Source organism: Callithrix jacchus, chromosome 8 (assembly GCF_049354715.1).
Source record: "Callithrix jacchus isolate 240 chromosome 8, calJac240_pri, whole genome shotgun sequence".
NCBI classification, from domain to species: domain Eukaryota; kingdom Metazoa; phylum Chordata; class Mammalia; order Primates; family Cebidae; genus Callithrix; species Callithrix jacchus.
This window is the reverse complement of record NC_133509.1, coordinates 107618634-107639120: the sequence shown is the minus strand read 5'-3', so window position 1 is coordinate 107639120 and position 20487 is coordinate 107618634. Positions and strand designations below refer to the sequence as shown.

At 48.8% G+C, this 20487-nt stretch overlaps 1 protein-coding gene across 12 annotated transcripts in view; it reads left to right on the top strand.

Annotated features, from left to right (window-relative positions):
• DPF3 (double PHD fingers 3) overlaps positions 1-20487 on the top strand; it is a 289593-nt gene that overhangs the window by 169553 nt on the left and 99553 nt on the right. For all 12 annotated transcript variants that reach the window (XR_013521362.1, XR_013521359.1, XR_013521358.1 and 9 more), the window contains 2 exons: positions 2329-2424; positions 11962-12040. Coding sequence is in view for 3 of the 12 variants with exons in the window: in XM_002754072.6 (XP_002754118.1) it covers positions 2329-2424; positions 11962-12040 (175 nt within the window). In the remaining 9 variants the exon portion in view is untranslated. The remainder of the gene's footprint in view (positions 1-2328; positions 2425-11961; positions 12041-20487) is intronic.

The window sequence follows — 20487 nt, the reverse complement described above, 5'->3', positions numbered from 1 at the left end:
TTGGCTTTTGCTAATGTTCCCACCTACAGGTCGGGAACCCAAGAGACTTACTGTAAATGGGGGCCTGACATTTCCTAGTTATGGGCCAGAGGTCATGTCCAGCAGACAATGCTCTTTCTGTTAGATGGTTAAGGCTGGCCCAGAGACCCATTAATTGCTGTCAGCTGGTGGCTTCCCAAATAAACCTAGTAGATAAGTCAAAGAAGAATTTACTAGACCTGTTTTGAGTTTTTTGGATGGACTGGGAGACTAGAAGTGTGATTTGAAGCAGAACATTCTAGCCAAGGGGCCGTGGTGGAAGATCACTGCTTGGTGGCTCAATCCTGAGCTTTCTGCTTTGAGGACAGGCCAGAGGTGTTGTCCAGGACGCTGCTTAAACAGCGATGGTTATCAGATGACGGTGCAGTGCATGCTGCTGTCTCAGCCTTCTCAACATTTTTGTGGTCTGTGACCCATCGCCGCAAGGAGGAGGAGATGGAGTTATCTTGTATGATAGGATACCTGTCCCCCTTACTAGCTCCATCTTATGCCATCTCTCCTTGAGCCACTCAGTACCGGCCACACTGGCCTTTCTGCTCCTCAGATGAGCCGTGTTCCTCTCCCTACCTCGGGGAGTTTGCTCATGCCGTTTCCTCTGCCCAGAACCTTTTCCCTCCCCGTCCCGCATTTCCATTCACAAGGCCAGTCTTTGCTCATCTTTCACATTTCAAATTCCCTAGCTCACATCCTCATGTAGGCCTTCCCTGGCCCTTGGATTAGGAAAAACTCCCTCCTAACACCCTCTCATAGCACTTTGAACTTGCCTACACTGTTTTGAGAACAGCTGTAATTATATGGTTGCATATGCACATTGTTTAAATCTGTCCTCCCTTCTCTAGACTGTAAAGTCCTTCTGGGGCCGGGACTGCAGCCATGTTGAAGCTTGCCTAGCATAGAGCCTGCCATGTAGTCAGCACTAGATAAATGTTTGTAGATTGAATGAATATTTTGTAATTGAGGAAACTGAGGAATGAAGAGATGATGACTTGCCCCAAGGTCACACAGTGAGTCTATAAAGAAACCCCCCCAGGTGGCCAGGGTGGTAGCTCACCTGTGTGATATGCCTGTAATCCTAGTATTTTGAGAGGCTGAGGTGGGAGGATCACTTGAGCCCAGGTGTTCAAGACCAGCCTGGGCAACATAATGAGAACCCCATCTCTACAAAAAATGAATTAGCCAGTCATGGTGGCATGTGGCTATGGTCCCAGTTGCTTGGGAGGCTAAGGTGGGAGGACTGCTTGGGTCTGGGAGGTTGAGGCTGTATTGAGCTGTGATTGTGCCACTGGACTCCAGCCTAGGCAACAGAATTAGAACCAGTCACATGGAGCCCAGTGAGCTCCATGCCCCTTCCCTCTTTTCCTATTCCCACTCTGGGGCTGGGTCCTTTGCCACAGTCTTTCATCCCTCCGTTAAACTCAGGAAAACATCCTACCTCCTCTGTCCTCTAAAGGCAGTGATGTGCATGGAGAGGATGCCCCTCCATGGAGAGTATGCCTGATTACATCTTGGAATTCTCAGTCACCATGCTGAGAAATGAATGGGAACCCCAGAGCCAGTGAACCTGACCTTGCCTTGGTCATGGCTGCACTGGATGATCTGGACCACTTAATACTGTTTTCAGCCTCAGTGTATTCACCTGCAAAATGGAAATTGGATTCTATGTTGCAGTGAGACTGGCAGGCAGTTGGAGAGAGATAATTTCAAATTCATGATCTTTAAGCTCCGTGACAAGTCAGGTGCTAAATGAAAGTCTATTTTTCTTAAAAAAAAAAAAAAGCAGTGGCTTATGATGAACGTGAATTTAAGATTCACGCAAAATCTGCTCAGATGAACAGGAAGTTACTTGTTTTCATCAGACAGTGCAGGGTTCCAGAATGGCAGGGAAAGGAGAAACAGTTTTGTATTTCTGAGGTGGCTCTTTGGGAACAAAAAAGAAACATTACATTTTAAAAAGTAAGTTTTGATAAAACATTTTGGCCCCACATAGAAAAGGGCCCCTACCAGCATAGTCTCTTGTTAGGAAACTCTTGATGGGCAAAAAGAATGGAAAAAGGTCGGTGTCCTGGGAGCACTTGTCTGGAAGGGACCAAAGGACTTAGGAGAGCCTCGGTAGTGCCAAGCGTTCAAATTCCGGGCAGCATTTTGGAGGCCCAACTGCCCAAGCAATGGTGGAGTCTTCACATCATTAAAAAATAACAGCAAAGCAGACCACCCTTCAAATGAGCCTCTGATGGTTTTCCCCTTTGCATTTCATTTCTCACCTTTTCTATTTTTTTTTTTTCACTTCAGAGGGTTTTGGAAAACGATGAAAATGTAGAAGAAGGGAATGAAGAAGAGGATTTGGAAGAGGATATTCCCAAGCGAAAGAACAGGACTAGAGGACGGGTAAGTTGGGGATGACATGAGTGAGGAAAAAGGTTGGGAGGCTGGGGTGTCTGGCCAGCAGTTGATCTCCACCTCAGCTAGATGGAAATCATGGCCATGGTCTTACTTGGAGAATGCTCAAAGAAGAAAACTCCAGAACAGCTCTGATCCCAGGTCATAGGCTGGAAGAGTTTAGAGCTGGGAAGAAGGAGGAGAGGAGGCAGAGGGGTTGCCCCGAGTGGGTGGTGAGGTCAGGGGAGGGCCGAAGGGTGGGATCAAGGTGAGGGTGAAAGACAAGGAGAATGTGCCTGTTGTCACCACTACCTGGTTACTAAAGAAGGCTGGACGTTTCCTGCTTTGAGCCTGGTGCTGCCCCAGAATGACAGAGTATGCTTTTGAGGTATGCTTCACTAGGCAGAATAGAAGTTTGCTGAGGTAGCAGGGGCTGCAGCTGGTGGCTTCCAGTGGCTTTGACTTGGCATGAGCTCTGGAGGCTTGAGACCATTGCAGGGGTCTTGGTATGGGACAAGGAAGAAGCCAGAGCCTGGGGAAGGGCAGAGGGAAAACCGAGGTAGAAGGAATAAAAATAAAAGACCGGTCAGGCGCTTCCAGGCATTTTTAGGTTGAGTCTAGAGTTCAAGCCTGAAGAGGCTTTCTGTGGTTGCCTTCAGGGGTCTGCAAGGGCATGTGACAATAACGAGGTGGAGGGGGACCTCCAGAAGTAAACTGCTGCTGTCTACCTGGAGAATTAGCTCTCAGGCTTGAGGATCTCACCCCTTCAGGCTCTAAGCAGGACCCTTACCCCTCCCATGGATAAGCAGTTAGTCCTGGGTGTTCTGTGAGTTTGCGACCAATGATAATCACAGTAGGCCTCTCCACTCTCATGATTCTCATGCTTCAGCAGACATCAGTATCCCTGAGAGAGCTTATTGAATGCAGATTCCCAGGACCCCACTCAGAAATTCTGCTTTAAGAGCTCTGGGGCAGGGCTTTATACTGTATTAGAAGCAAGTTCCCAGGTGGCAGCTGCAAGTCAGCCAGTGCTGCACACACTGTGAGCTGAGACGTTCCAGCCTGGCACAGTGTGGGGCTGTGCAGCCTGGTCAGGGCCTGGGTAGGTAGCTCTCTGATGGTGCAGCCCTGGCACAGCTGGCACCAGACTCGTCCCTTAGCAAGATCTTGACTATCTTGGCTCATCTCTTCTTTTTTTCTTTTTACTTTTTGTTGATTTATGTTTGTGTGATTTGTTTTCTGGAATATTTGAAAACAAGTCCTAGATGTCTTATGTAACTGGCACATGTCTCAGTGTGCCTCTCTAACAGATACTGTTATCATACCCAATAAAAGAATCGTTATACCTGCCATCTAGTCCCTTATCCTTTCCCCCTTTGTAAAAAAAAAAAAAAAATGCCTTTTTGTAGTTGGTTTGTTTGAAACTTAAGTCTCTCAGATTCCATGACCTACCTCTTCTGTATTACACCCTGACACACACATTTTTTTTCTCCTCCATGTCATTAATTTGTTGAAGAATTTCGGTTGTTTGTCTTGTGGAATTTCTCACATTCTAGTAGTGGTGGGAGGGTGGTGTTTAATGTCTTTCTCCATCCTCTGCATTTCCTGAAAACTGGTAGTTTGATTAGAAGCTTGCTTAGGTTCAGGATGTGTGTGTGTGTTTGCGTATGTGTGTACAAATATTTCTTGGGGGTAGGTAAGGATCTTTCTTAGGTGGTAATAGGTTCTTCTTGTATACATCAGGGGCATATCTTGACCAGTTCTGCTTGGAGTGGGATTATAATGGATCAGTAGACTTGAGTGTTGTCAGCCTGATCTCTCCCTTACAAAGTTCCTCATCAAGATTTCACTTAATGATTTTTGCAGCCATCGGTAAACTGGTCTAGACCCATTCATGGAGGGGAGGGTATTCAAAAGAAAATCTAATTCCATTTTTAAAGGACACTTTTGGGCTTGGACTTCCTGGGCCTTTTGTGAACTCCAAAGAGCTGTGTACCTCCAGACCTGCTTCCTTTTCTCCTCTCACCCCAACCAAACTGACTCGACTGTGGAAAATGGTCCTCTTTTCACCTTCTCCACCCCCAACCCACATTTACAAGATTGAGCTTGCAGTCAGTGAATACAAATTGGGTGTCTTTGTGAAAACATTAGCAGCCACTGCAACCATTTATGCTTACGGTGCACTTCCTGTAAACCAGGCAATGTGATGGGCTCTGTATAACAAGGGCTACCGTGTGGAGGGATGCCTTCGTGCCAGTTGCTTTAGACTACCTTCTCTGTTTCCGCACTGTGCATTATGGCAGCTGCTGGCCACATGTGGCTACTGAGCCTGCAACACGTGGCTAGTCCTAATGGAAATGTGCTGTAAATGTAAAATACACATGAAATTTTGAAGACTTAGTATGAAAAAGGAATGCAGAACAGCTCAGTATTAATTTTTATATTGATTAAATGATAAATGATCATTTTTGGATATATTGCTAAATAAGATATATTATTAAAATTAATTGGAACCTGTCTCTCTTTTTTTCTTTTAAATGTCCTATTGGAAATTTTAAAATAATGAGTGTGGCTCACATTGTATTTCTATCGGTCAGAACTGCTTTCATTTCCACAAGTTGGCATTATTGTCCCCAGGGGGGTTAAGTAATTTGTTCAAGGTCACTCAGCCTAGTAAGGAAGGAGCTAAGATTTGAACACAAGTCTGCGCTTTTTCCTCTGAGTTCATGCCTGGCCCAGGGCCCAGCATGTAGCCCATGACCAGCTTGTTGAATGAATAATTGAATGATGGAAAAGAGAAAAGTCATATTTCAGGTGTAGGGGAGATGAGAGAAGCCTGAACACAGTGAGAGGGCTAGAAGGAGCCTACACTGGCTCTGGGCCCACCGAATACTGGCCAAGAGGCATCTGAATGGCTCCATGTTGTATAGTGACACTGTGGACATGTCACCTATGTGGGGAGCCATGGAAGGACCCAGAAGGCTGTGGGCAAGCCTCTTGTGCTGGGGTGTGTGAAGCTGCTGCACTCACAGCCGCAGTTCAGCTGTCTGGCCCACCTTTTATTATTATTATTATTTAGAGATGGGGGTCTCTGTTGCTCAAGCTGCTCTGGAACTCATGGCCTCAAGGCACTCTCATGCTCTCACAGGCATCCAATGGAGTTTTCCAGAGGCAACATGACAGGTGATGATGCTGTCACTGTGTGTGTCTGTATTCTCTAGTTTAAAATGTTTTATTTTTCTTTTAAATCTTTTTTATTGGGCTTCCCCTTGATGCAGTAGGTCCATGGGGTGGGGGCTGAGCACCTGCCTTGTTAATAGGCACCCAGATGATGCTGGAGCTGCTGGGTCAGGACCACGCTTTAAGTGATCCTCCTGCCTGGGTCTCCCAAAGTGCTGGGATTACGGGCATGCGCCACCAGGCCCAGCTCATTACCCACCCTTTAGAGTGGTATATTTCAGCTTCTGCTGGCACTGGGGAACTCCTGTCAGAACCTAGAGGCAGTCTGTGTCTTGATTTCTCTGTGTGTGGTCCCTGGACTGTAGCATTAATATCACCTGGGAGCTTGTTAGGAATACAGAAGGCCAGACTTCACACTAGACGACTTAGAGTCTGCACTTTGACAAGCCCCCAGGTGCTTTGTGTGCTCACTGAGGAGGTCAAGGCTAAGGTAAGGATTATGCCATAGGCTCTGCTTTATTTGACCTTAGACCTTGAGAGTTCAAATTCCAGCTCTACCACTTACTACACGTTGGGTGAATTATGTAACCTCTGTGGCCTGATGATGGCCAAATGTATAAGGACCCTGGGCCTCAGTTTCTTCATCAGAAAGTTTTGAGTGCTTCATACCAGCTAGGTATTATCAGGAGGGTGAAAGCAAAGGGAATAACTCTCGGAACTTAAATACTGCATATTCTCTTGAGCGGTGAGGGAAATTCAAACCCAACGATAATTGTGTCTATGGTAACTTTAGCCCAAGAAGTCAAAGCTCTTTAAAATCCATGAGTTACTTGTGAGTCATTCATGTGAGTGTTATCAATTAATCAATCAATGCTGAAGTATTTATTGATGCACTATGGTATTCGGGTGCCTCTCAAATTTTACGTGCATATGGAGCACGTGAGGATCTTGGTAACTTACAAATTCTGATGCAGTAGGTCCAGGGGGTAGGGGCTGTGCTCCTGCCTTGTTAATAAGCTCCCAGGTGATGCTGGAGCTGCTGATGTAAAGTCAGGACCACACTTTAAATAGCAGGGGTGTAGGGTGGGGGTGGTGGCTCACACCCATAATACTAGCACTTCGGGAAGCCGAGGTGGAAGGATGGTTTGAGCCCAGGAGTTTGAGACCAGCCTGGGGGCAACATAGCGAGAACTCATCTCTTAAAAAACGAAAAAAATTAGCCAGGCACAGTGGTGTGCACCTGTGGTTACAGCTACTTGGGAGGCTGAGGTGGGAGGATCACTTAAACCTAAGTGGCCAAGGCTTCAGTGAGCTGTGATTGTGCCACTGCACTCCGGCCTGGGTGACAGAGTGAGACCCCATCTTAAAAAAAAAAAAAAAAAGCAAGGGTTTAGAGCAGTGGTTCTCAGTTTTTTTGATCTCAGGAATTCCTTACACCGAGAGCCCCCAAAGGCTGTTGTTCAGGTTATAACCAGTAATATTCATATCACTAGTGATCTTTGCCATATTAGAAATTAAAAAGGGCGTCTCGCTGAACCTATTGTGGTTCAAGGGGCAGCCCAATAAAAAGATTTAAGAGAAAAATAAAAAATATTTTTTTTGAGACAGAGTCTTGCTCTGTTGCCCAGGCTGGATCTCGGCTCACTGCAACGTCTGCCTCCCAGGTTCAAGTGCTTCTCCTGCCTTAGCCTCCTGAGTAGCTGGGATTGCAGATGTGTACCACCGCGCCTGGCTAATTTTTGTATTTTTAGTAGAGATGAGGGTTTCACCATGTTGGTCAGGCTGGTCTCAAACTCCTGACCTCATGACCTGCCCGCTTTGGCCTCCCAAAGTGCTGGGATTACAGGTGTGAGCCACCATGCCTGGCCAATTAAAACAAATTTTAAGCTAGAGAATACACACACACACACACACACACACAGTGACGGCATCATCACATGCTATGTTGCCTCTGGAAGACTCCACTGAAGGCCTGTGAGAGCGTGAGAGTGAAGAAGACAAATAATGTTTTAGGACTCTTATGAAGATAGTGTAGACAGTTGCAGAGTTCCTGAAAGGACACTCAGGGGGCCCCCAGAATTCCTGGGCCACTGTTTGAGAACAACTGGCATTGTTGAGATCTAGCTCTCTGCTTGGGACCGAGTCTGTCCTAGTCAAGGGTCTTTCAGCTTCAATAAAAATGGGAAGGATTCAAAAAGCTGCCAGGCCATTGCCCCAGATTTGAGCAACCTTTGTAGATCCAAACCACAGGAAGATCAGGAAAGTGACAGGGACTTAGAGTGGGGAAAGAGTGAGGAACCCAGGTTGTTTCTGGCCTCTACTTCTCCCTCCTTCATTCTTCCTGCTTCTCTGAGCATACAGCCCCATAAGCTCCTGAATTTATGGGTTCTCAGTTCTCATGGTCTATACTAACTAGGGTCACTGTTTTCTAATTCCAAGTCCCTTGGAGGTAGGATCTGATTGGCCCAGCTTGGGTCAGGTGACTACTCCTGAGCCAGCCAATTAACTATGGCCAGTGGGGCAGGACCATCTGGCACACTCATGGCTGCCATGGCCCAGTAATGTGGGGATAGGGGTAGGGAGGAGTGGAGTAGGGTGGGCAGTTCTGGGGGAAGGAGGATTGGCTTCCTTTGGCTAGTCGGCTTCAAATCTTTCTATAACAGAGCCTGGAAACCTAGGCCCTGCTCCTGCTGACCCTGGGACTGTGGACAGGTCAGAACCTGCTTTATCAAGGGCAAGATAGGAATCATAACACTACTTGGTCTAACTCATAGGGGTATTGTAGGAATTAACTGAGCTAATATGTAAAAGAGCTTTGCATGCTATGTGCTAAGTGTTAGGGGTTCATAATAAAGTATAGAATGCCATCTTTGCCCTCAAGGACCTTAGAATCAAACTGGGAAGAAGATGCTAATACCCATGATACCATTAGAAACAGCAGGCATCTGACTATTCACTAACCAAAGGCAACAGGAGTTCAGAGGAGAGAGATCAACCTAGGCAAGGAGGGAAGTAACGTATCGAGCGCTTCCTGTGGACTTAGTGCTGTCCCCTGCGGCTTCACACACTCTCAGCTCGAACACTCCCAACAGCTCTGCTATATAGGTGTTGCTGTGCTCATTTTATAGTTGAGAAAACTAAAGCTTAGAGAAGCGACTTGTCCAAGACACGTAGCTGGTGTTGCCATCTGTGTCTATCTTGACTTTAAGTGGATGCTCTTTCACTCCTTAGTGTGGCAAGAGGAAGATTCTTGGAGAAGTGGAGGTTAGCAAGGGCAAAGCCTGGATCAGATGTGCATGGGTGGAGGAGAGCATGAATGTGGGGTGAACCCGAGGGGTCAGTGCTAGGTTGCCATTGGCTGCATAAGTGGGTTTAGATGGCAGTGAATGAATGAATGTGTGAATGCATGAACCAGTGACCATGGGCTCCTGCCTTTCATCCCTTTGTCTAATGGTCTGAAAGTCCCGTGGGATGGGCTGGGGGCAATGTGGTGGTAGATCCCCATTAGTGAGTTATTTGAGCAGTTCAGCGGTCAGTCACTGAGCTCCTGGATGTGCAATAGAAGGGAATTGCAAAACCTAGATGGCCTTTGAAGGAAGAAACAATAGCATTTGGATATAGAGCATGAAGGAGAAGAACCAGAGATGACTGACTCGCTGCCTGCCTGATTGATTCATTTATTTGGCAAATGTTTATTAAGTGCTTCTTGTGTGACTGGTCCTATGCCAGGTTCTGAGAACAGTTGTGGCCCAAATAAACATGGTCTCCACCCCCATGTGGGGGAGACAAAATCAACTCGTAAACCAACACAGGTATAATCTAATGCCGGACAGTGCTCAGTGCCATGAGATGGGAGGGGAAAGAAAATGATGGAGAGGGCGTGAGTGGATGTAAGTTGGTCAGGGAGGGCTTCTCTGAGGAGGTGACATTTGAGCAGGACAAGTAGGATTCTGAGTTTCCAAACCTGAGATCTTCCAGGAGACTCTAAGAGTGCTACTGCCTCAGGAGGACTCCCTTATATGTCCCCTGCAGTGCCCTATAGCCACAGTCCCCATTTTGCAATTGAGGAAACTAAGGCACAGGGAGTGTGGCACACAGAGTCACCCTGTGGTCAGCCCTGCTGCGAGAGATGAAAGCCTGGCTCCCACCATGCCCTCCCTTTCCTGCTGGCAGCTCCCCCAGAAGCCCTCATGCTTTGAGTTCTGCTCAGCTCCTCCCCTTCTCCCTGGAGGTATTTTTAGTCTCCCAGAGCCCCTTCCCCAGTCTGCTGTTGCCTCGTCATTCTGCTTGACTTGCTTTCACCTGCTCAGAGGCAGCTGTGACAGGGCTGTGGGCTGCATGTCAAGCTGTCCCTGGCTTCACAGAGGGGTGTGGAGGGGGAGGGCAGCTGAGGGTGACCACCTCGGCAGTGCGGGCAGGCGGAAGGCCTGTCAGTGCCCGGGGTGACTGCCAGCGCCTACAGATCCCTCTTGGGGTCAACTCCAAGTAATGAGGGCAAGGGGAGGAGGGCTGCTGGCTGTCAGTGCTGCAGGGGTGGCATGGGGAGGGAGACTGGTGGGAGGGAGGGAGGAAGTGGAATTCGTTTTGGAGAGAGACAAGCTGAGGAGGTGGCAGAGGTGGTAGCTTGGCAGGTGGTGTTGATTGGGAAGTGGGTGTGTTTTGTGAGTGTGTGAGTGTTGCAGGCCTAGGGGACAGGCCTTTCCACTGTGACGTCCCCAGTGAGTGTGTGCATGGAATGTGTGTGCATGGAGTGTGTGCATGTGTGTATATGAGTGTGAATGTGTGTGTGAATGTGTGAGTGTGAATGTGTATGTGAGTGCATGTGTGTGAATGTGTGTGTGAATGTGTATGTAAGGGTGTGAATGTGTGTGTGGAGTGTGTGTGAGTGTGCATGCAAGGAGTGAAAGTGTGAATATGTATGAGTGTGAGTGTGTGTAGTGTGTGATGTGTATGTGTGAGGGTGAAAGTGTATGAGTGTGTGAATGTGAGTATGTGTATGTGTGAGTGTGTGTGTGAATGTGTATGTGAGTGTGGGTGTGTGAGAATGTGTATCTGAGTGAGAGAGAGAGAGAGAGAGAGAGTGTGTGTGTGTGTGTGTGAGAGAGAGAGAGAGAGAGAGAGAGTGTGTGTGTGTGTGTGTGTGTGTGTGAGAGAGAGAGAGAGAGAGAGAGAGAGAGAGAGAGAGAGAGAGCATCCCAGAGACTTTCCACCATTAAGTCCCCATGGCCACTTTTCCCAGCCAGGCCCCAGGGGCTGCCCCATTTCTCCTACATCCCAGGCTGCTGCCAGATCTTATTCCTCATCTGCTGCCCCTTCCTCTCTGTCCCCAAAGATCCCAGCAGGCCCTTTCCTCGGTTGGGAGTTGACTGCTACTTATTACCAAAGAAATGACCTGGAGAGGCGAGGTTGCTACACACGTGACCTGTGTCAGACTTACAAAGGTTTAAAAATAAACCTCACCGTGTTCTTGTCACCACTGCCCTGGGGCTGCAGAGCTGCCAGCAACCTCTCTGCCTGGGCTCTTTGATTCTTGAAGGTAGAGCTCATTCCACCCCCACCCCAGGTCATGCTGACCCTGTCTGGGAGATGCACACAGGGTGGTATATCAGGAGTCCAGCCCAGGAGACCATGAGGGTCAAGGTCTCTGTTACTGGCTGGAGGCCCAAAAGGCAGACCACACAGGGAGGCCGTAGCCAAAGCCCACCCCTACCAACTAGGCCAGGTCTGGGGTGGTGGCGAGAGCTGCCCTGTGGCTACACTCATGCCTTGGGCCTGGATACCAGGACTGTCTGGCTCTTGGGACACCGGAGGGGTGGGACGTGTGGGCACAGGAACCTAGGAAGACAACTGCGATTACGCCTCCTTGCCCTCATCAGGACTTGCTCCTGATACATGCATCAGCTGCTCAGCTGAGGGACCTGGGGTTGTCATCCTCAGCGTGTCAGTGAGGCTAGAAGGCTGAGGAGCTGGAGGAAGGGCCCTTAGTGGCACAGTAGTGTGTGGGAATTCGGTAGAGGGGGGCTTTTCAGTGTGGCTGCCCTGAGTAGCCGAATGACTTGGGCAAGCTACTTAACCTCTCTATCACTTCAGTCCTTTGATCTGTAAAATGGGGACCCGAGTAGAAACCACTTCTTGGAGGTGTGAATATTTAGTGAGATGACATAGATGAATGATTTGGGGCGAGTTCCCTGACCTCTCTGGGCCTGTTTCCTCGCCTGTAAGATAGGACTGTTGGTGTTAGCACAAAAGTTCGGATGAAGATGGTGTAAGGAGCTGCAGGTGGGGTGCTGGGCCTTGCAGAGCGCGTGTTCCGGAGCCGTAGTGGTGACCATGGTAACAAACATCTGTACCCCAATGTCTCTCCAGGCTCGTGGCTCTGCGGGGGGCAGGAGGAGGCACGATGCCGCCTCTCAGGAAGACCACGACAAACCTTACGTCTGTGACAGTAAGTACGGGGCCGGTCCCACCTTCCTTCCTCTGACCCTACCCCCTGGCCCCCCTTCCCTGTGCTTCCTGGGCTGCCAGCCTGCCAGCCTCAGTGCACGCTTGCCTCTTCCTCTCCATCCGCACCCCAGCTTACCTGCCTGCTTCCTCCACCGCAGTCACCACTTCCTTGGACCACTGCTGCCCTGGGTGTTTCTGCAGAGGGGAAGCCAGCCAGGTGGCCCTGCCCTCAGTTCTGCGGCCCCCGCCTCCTGCCGTGCCTCCTGCCGTGCCTCCCGCGTGGCCACCTCTGGCTCTCTCTCTCTCACGCTCTCTCTGTCTCCTTTAAGATTCATCCTCTATTTCTTTCTGTATTTCAGAAAGTTACAAACAAAAGCATAACTCAAAACTCTCCGACAGAGTTACTTGGTTCTCGTGGCTTTTCATTTGTTTCCCTTTAATTTCCTTTCCTTCTTTCTCTCCTGTCCTAGGTAGGGCAAGTTATGAATCTTTCTATGACAATGACTTACTTTAACAAATGGCCCTCGATCCATCTCCAGCCTTTCTTGCTTGCTTCAGAAACATCTTTTGGACAAGTGACTGCCTGGCTTGCTCCTGGGTTTAGGGTCTGCAGACAGAGCTAGGGAGCCCACGGGAGGTCTTAGGGAGCCAGGGCAGTGGGTGGACCTTGGGAAACCTGCAGCTTGAGGAGGGAAGTGGTCAGCTCCAGATGGCAGAGCACTGGGTGGCAGATTGAAAACCCATGCCCTAGTCACCTTCTCACTGTACTGGGTACCGTTTGCTCATTCTATGGGAGGCCAGGTCTCACCACCATACTCCTGAGGATCTTCACTTGCCGTCTTCTCTGGAGGGTGCAGAGCTTCACCATAGGAGGGGAGGGGCTACAGCGAGGATGGTAGTGAAGCAGTCAAGGCCAGACCCTGGCACGGGGCTCCTTCTGGGCATCCCACCCATCTCACCAGGTCTGCAGTCTCCGTGAAGGCAGGGAGAGAACTAGGGGAGAGGGTTGCCCAGTGGGCACGCTAGGGGTCGTACTGATTTTCTCCACCTTCACTGGCCTCTTTTGATTTCAAAAAGTTGTTCTTTGTCCGATGGGGTGACAGCTGTTTGGAGAACATTTTGCTAGAAGAACTCAAACTCCATGACCCCCATTTGGCTGCATGATAGTCCGTGCAGATGCCATTCCCGAGACTACTGCAGGTAACGTCTCCACCCCAAAGCAATGTCAGTCCAGGATGTGGAGGGAGCAGGGCATGGGGTCTGATGCTTTGGCCTGGTTCTTGCTTCCTACATTGCATTTTCTTTTGGTCTGATATGTAGAGGCCCAAGCATGCTGACCCTTGAGAGGCTGGCTCTAGGCCATGGGCTGGGAAGGGCCCTCAGACTCCCTTGGCCTTTCCAGCTGTGTTTGCCTGGGCCAGCCCCTCTATCAAGAATGCCAACAGCTGCTTTGGAACTGGGGCATTGCTACTCTATTATTTTTATTTATTTAACTTTTTTAAGAGAGGCTCTCACTTTGTCACCCAGGCTGGAGTACAATGGTGCAATCATAGGTTTATAACTCACTACAGCCTTGACCTCCTGGCTCAAGCAGTCCCCTTGCTTCAACATACCCAGTAGCTGGGACTACAGACCTGTGCCACTATGCATGGCTATGTTTTTAAAATTTTCTATGGAGATGGGGTCTTGCCCAGGCTGGTCTTGAACTCTGTTTCAAGTGATCTTCCTGCCTTGGCCTCCCAAAGTGCTGGGGTTACAGAGGTGGGCCACCATGCCCAGCCCTTCGTTCCTCTTTTAAAAAGCTGTATTTTCTTATGTGATTGTCTGCTGCCATAGATGGTGGGATTTCTTTCTGTTCTCTCTCTACAGCTTTCACTGGATTCCCAGCCAGTCGTAATCCCATGGATTCCCAGACACGCACACCTCTGTGCCCTTTTCTTCGAATTCACTCCTCCCAGTTCCTCTTCTCTCACCTTTGCCTCTGACTTCTGCCTCCTTGTGGATCATCGCCATGCAGTGCCTTTGTGGGGGTCCTACCGGACACCCCTCTTTGTGCACAAAGTGCTTGCATCAAGTGCTCTCTCCTGAGCCCCTGTGGCTTTGTTTTGGGGCTCTCTCCCGATGCCCGCCCCGCAGGCTCTCTCCAGCCTCCTGTGTGCCCTGTAGTGCCTGGGAGGCCTGACAGTGGGGAAGGCTTTCTGGAAGTCTCAGTGACTGCTTTCTTGGCTCTGCCCACATGTGTGTGCTGCCTCCCTCTCCCTCCCTTGGTGGAGCAGGGGCCACCGTCGATTGCCCTTCTCTGTTCTGGCTCTCTTAGGAAATTGTGTGGCAGCTCAATGATTAATAGACTTTATTTTTATCTGGTGCCCTTCAGACATGTGATCCTTTGGGATAGAAATGACCTTTGGAGAGGTCACGAGGCCCACCCCCCCACCCCCAAACTGGGCAAGGAGTGCTTTTAATAATCTCTAATGCATCCTAAGTAGAGAGGTGTCTGGCCGCCTCCTCGAGCGTCCCCAGGGATGGTGTTACCATAAGCTGCCCTTTCTTCCATGATGCCAGCTGTGCTTTGAATGAGTGTTTTTCCTTAACAGGAGCTGAAGATGTTCTCTCCTACAGGTCTCCTTGTCGTTTGTGCATCTTTTCCCAACTAATAGGCACATTAGGCCTTTGTCCATTTGGGAAGCCTTCTAAACATGTGTTCTTGGTTGACCTGGGGCCCCACCCCATTGTCGCTGTGGCACCCTGCTCGGAATTCCCCTCCAGGTCTACACTTCAGCATGGCACTCCTATTGGAAGTAGCATCAAGTCCAGGTGGCTCACAGAGCAGTAGACATATTTCCTTATTTACATTATGCAGCAGCTGTTAGCATGGCCCAGTGTCTGTAGAGGACAGAAGTCTCTGGCCACCCCTCACCCTGTCCACCCTCTCAACAACTTCCCAGTCGGAGCCCCTCCTAGCCCCGGTGCCAATGCCTCTCTAGGTGCATGCTCTTTTCCACTTATGCATTTGATTATTCCTTCTTCCATAAATCACCCTGCATTTGGTCCCATCGAGTCTCAATAAACAGATCCAATAATATGTGACTTCAATATACAAGATTCAATAAAGACAAATTTAAAGACATTGCCCAGTAGTTAAATTTCATTCTCCACAGATTTGCCATCCCTGCCATTTTTGTATCATCTATGGTGTGATTTGCATAATTCCCACTCCATCTTTTGAGTTATTTATGAAAACATTAGATCACCTTGGACCCCAACCCCTTTCTGGGTTTATGTGGAGTGGTAATAGCTATCTTTCAGATGTGATTTGTTTAACCCTTTCTGGAATGCGTTCCTGAATATAGCTGTCCTATTGTGCTCTTGGTACAAGCTTCCCTTTCAAAATGGGTGGCTGGAATATGATCGTGGCTGCTAACTCCAGGTGATAGAGAGTGTGCCTGATGCCTTTCACTCAGTCATTGAATTTCTTCCATCTCAGAGAAACGTTAAATCATCTGAATATGATTTATGTTTGACCCAATCCGTGGTGTATGGGAGTATGAATACTTTGTTTTCCAGCAAGCAACCAATCTCTTTTAATTACCTTGAAAGTTTACCAAGCTTAAGGATTAAAGTTCTGTTTCTTCCCTTTTAATCTCTTGCCTAAGGAAAAGTGTTCGTTACATACAAAGAAAGCAACTGAATAGGCCACTGTGGAAAAGGCTGGTGGTGTTTGTGAAACTGTAGGCTGGGCCATCTGCATAGCAATGCCTAGTTGCTTCTTAGAATTCAGACTCCCGGGCCCCACATCAGAACTCCTGTATCAGAATCGCTGGAGGGAAGGCCAAGGGGCCTGCATTTTCTGAGCGCTTCGGGGGATTCTTGTGTCTTCTGGCTTTTGACAGTGACAAGGCTTCATTGAAACATGCAGGCTTCTGGCTCCTGACTGCTCAGCTCTTATTATTCCCTGCTCTTTGCATCTGGACATTCTGGAGTCTCCAGGAATTCTCCAGGCAGGTTGCCACTGGCTTGCATCAGTGTTTTAGTTGGTCTCCTTAGAATCTATTCTTTCCATTTATTCCGCATTGATATACAACTCAGCAATCCAGCACTTGATTTTTAATTCACTTAGTCCCTTTAAATCCTGGCAGTATCCTTAGCCCCATTTTATAGGCGGGATGGTCACTGGGGACAGGTATATGGAAGCTATCCTTGGGTTTGGGCTGCTAGAGAGTTTTAACAGTCATTTCGAGAGTTTGCCTCTTCTCTTCCTCACTGCTCCCAAGCCTGCATTTTTCTGTTAGCGTCATTGGAGCAGACTCCTGATGAGAGACCCACTTTTCCATTTTCTTTGTTCAGGAAACATCACAGAAAAGAAGCTGGTGATGACGGTATGATGTTCAGGAGAACATTTTGTCTCTGAGCATTAGCCATGCAGGGAGGAGCAAAGTAGGCATGTGCCCTTTTGCCAGACTCAAGGGAAGCCATGTGGGAAGTTTTCTTTATTCCTTGAAGTGTTTTCTGAATCACGGTCTTAATTCCCGCGAGTGGGTGCTTAGGGTGTGTAGAGCACTAGGCTAAGCGTTTCACGCGGATTAGCTCTGTAAACCCCCACACCCCACACCAACCTTGAGAGGCAGGGACACTCAGCCTCATTCTACCATGAAGAAACTGAGGCTCAGAGAGGTGAAGGGCCTTGTCCGTGGTCACACAGCTGGGATCTATGACACGGACACTGGGATATAATCCCAGCATCCTCGACTCTAGAACCGTCACACCCCAGGACATCTTCCATCCTAACTGCCCCTTAAGTATGCCCTCCTACCCTGGAGTTTGGTTCTCTTGAGGCCTGAGGAAAAAACGTTTTCAAAGTTAATTAATGAGCATGCACACGTTATTTATGAGGTGAAGCCCTGGCCGCCGTTGACGGGCAATATCTAGGCATCAGGGCTGGCAAGCTGGAGTCAGGTAGTAATTACCATTGAAGTGGAATGGAATGAATTGTATGATTTCCAGCCTGTTCAATTTAAATCGATTAAAATCTCTGCCCCCGAACTAGGGCATTAGGCTAGATGCGTGACAAAAGGCGAATAGATGTGGCTGAAGCCCTCCTGGAAGCGTGGCTCACTTCTGAGTCATGCCCGGTGTCACACACCAGAGGTGGGTCCTCTCCAGGCAACCTCTGGATCAGCAAAGTCTTTGTTCTCTATTGCCTCCACCCCACGATATGCATCTTCCATTGTGTGGCCAGTTCGCCCCATTGCCTCCCTTCTGGAACCCAGCAGGGGTGTGTGCAGCCATGCCCAGTGGGGGTAGTATCAGAATAGGGTCTAGGGTCTCTACCCGTCCTACAGTCCCTTGCTTCTTGGCAGTGGTGTACTTCAGAGAGAAGGGTATCAGGCTGAAGGGAGGAGCAGGCTGGAGGTCTAGCCCTGGTTTATACCACAATTGCTGTGTCACTGGTTTCCTCCTTTGTCAATGAGGGAGTGGCTCCTTCCTTGGGTCCCCAGACTGCCCTAATCATCACTCCTTTCCCCTACGGTGGCACCTTTCTTCCCAGGCAGCAGCTTAACAATGACGCTCTTTACTGGGAGGCAAGATGTCTGGAGGATGGGAAGGGAGCAGTGGACTGGGGAATTTAATGGGAAACTGCCACAGGCCAAGAGGTGTGATGGGAGGGGTGGATTGGTGGATTAGACAGACAAAACCTTGAACCCAATGCAGTCCCAGAAAATCTGCTTGACTTCAACCTCCTTTAAACGAGCCTGGTTTTACCCTTACCTGCATGCAGCAGGGACAGTTAGATGACTCTTGCAGTTTTGCTAAAAAAAAAATTTTTTTGAGGGCATTAAGGCCCATATTCTTTAAGACTCATGTGCTTTTAGCTTCAAGCTGCAGTGGAAAAGCCAATAACGTGGCCTTCAGGCTCGCTGCTTTTGTTGCTGAAGGGAAGCCAGGCTCATCACTCAGTTGTCTTGCAGGTCCTTGGATGGGGGAGGATAGGAAAGGCTCGGTGCCCCCAGAAACTTGATTTGTGGAGTGGGGCATGTGGCATGGGATTGATCCCTGGAGATTGAGTGCGCCCGTTCCAGCAAAGCTGGGTCAGTTTAAATATTTAAATACCATTGTGTCATGGACGCAGGTTGCAGGTGCTCGGCAGGGCTGGGCAGAGGCAGGGCGGGGGAGAGGGTGGAGTTTCTCTTTGCGTACCTAGACCCTCCTATGTCCGCCTCCTCTCCTTCAGGGCTCGCATCTTGGTGTTAACCTCCTCACCTACACCTGCCTTTTCTGGGCTGTGACCCACACCCTCTGGAGTTCTTTTCTCTTCAGTCACAACCTTGTTCTCCACTGACTGTTTCTTGATGCAGACTTTGTGACAATTCCTATTACTGTGTGGATGACCCATTATAGGGTTGATATTAACGTTTGTAGAGATGCTTTTTGTTATGTTTTAAAGTAACTTTTTCTATGGAAATAGTAGTTGTTCATTGTGGAAGAATCAGAAATTACAGATATGCAAAAGAGATTGCAGTGAGCTGAGATCATGCCATTGCACTCCAGCCCAGGTGACAGAGCAAAACTCCGTCTCAAAAAATGTAAGAGGGAAAAATAAAAGTCACCCATAATCTCACTCCTCAGAGATAACTGACATTTTGTTTTGCTGCATTCCATTCTAGAATTCATTCTCTCTCTCTCTCCACACACACACACACACACACACCCCGACTCAAATGATACGTACCATTTTAATGCCCCTCTGCCCCACTCAGCGATACATCAGAAACATCTTTCTGTAATACACACATTTTTATGACATCGTGTTTAGGGCTGAGTAGTGTTCCATGATGCAGCTGTGCCACAGCTTATGGACATGTCTCCTAATTTGCTCAATGTTCTCCTGTGAGATGTTTAGACAGTCTAAAATCTGTTGACTGTAGAAAGCACTGTTCCAGCTTTCCAGCTATACCTTTGCATGATGCTTTACTGTTTCCTACAAGCACAGCTGTGAGGCTGCAGGGCCTGGTGCATGGCCTTTGATCTCTCTTATTCTGAGTCATGGCAGGGAGGTAGAGGAAAGCAAGGAGCCTGGTGGGTCTGCCAGGTTGCAGAGAGCTGGGTGAAGCAGGATGTGCCCTGACTGTGGAGTGGCTCTGCTGCTTGTTATCTGTGACATCGAGAAAGTCATTTGGCTGCTGGGAGTCTCCGTGTCCCCAGGCATGTGGTGGGGATGGGGCGCGCTGGGAAAGCTGACTGCGATGATGTATGTAAAAAGCTTTGCATGTGGCACGTGCTTCGCAAAGGTTTCTCCCACCTTGGTCTTCTGATTTTCTCTTTCTCCAATATACTTGGAAGGAGAAAGGCTGATGTCGCAGGAGATAGCACACTGCCGGGCGGTATTTCATCGAGGGGACAGTGTGCACTGAGGGAACAGAGGAGGGAGTGGTCACTTGAAGAGGGGCTGCTGGGTCATAGGATGTGGCCCCAGGATGCCAAGGAGGCCCTTACGGCACACGCATGGAATCGATGCTGGCTCCCAGGGATGAATGGTGTGTCCAGGGGTAGGGGGAAAATGTAATAATGATAATGCTGAAGTTTGTTGACCTATATTATGGACCTGGAATGTTCTATTGGCTTCATCTACATTAACTCTTCAACCTATAAGGAAACTGGGAAGAGAAGGGGTTAATTCACTTTCCTGAGGTCGCACAGTGGATAAATGGCAGAGCCAGGGTTTGATCCCAGTCATTCATCTCTCTCTCTTTTTTTCCTCTCACTCACTCTCCTTCCCTCCCCTGCCACACACACTATCACTCCCCCTTTCTGGAAGCTGCTGGTACCTTGTGCATACCTCCCAGGCTGTCTCCCACAGTGCGCGATGACAGTTTGTTTCTCTGCTCCCTCAGGCTGGACTGTGAGCCTTCTGAGGGCAGGGCCCAGGCCAGAATCAACTTGCAGCCCAGCCCCAGCACAGTGGTGCTTTCAAACTGTTGAATGTCTGGAGAAGGGAACGTGGGATGTGCATACCAGGACAGAGGATGGATCAGCTCGACTAATCCAGAGCATGTGGGTAGGGAGACTAGGTGCTCAGAGTTAGACCAGGATTGCTGGAAACATCAGGCTGAGGTGCTTCGAGCCACAGTACCCAAGCTTTTTGGCACCAGGGACTGGTTTCATAGAAGAAAATTTTTCCACAGACCAGGGGTCGGGCAGGTTTAGGGATGATTTGAGCACATTACACTTATTGTGTGCTTTATTTCTATGATTATTACATTGTAATATATAATGAAATAATTATACAGCTCACCATAATGTAGAATTAGTGGGAACCCTGAGCTTGTTTTCCTGCAACTAGATGGTCTCATCTGGGGGTGATGGGAGATAGTGGCAGATCATCAGGCATTAGCTTCTCATAAGGAGTGGACCACCTATCCCTTACTTGAGCAGTTCACAATAGCATTTGTG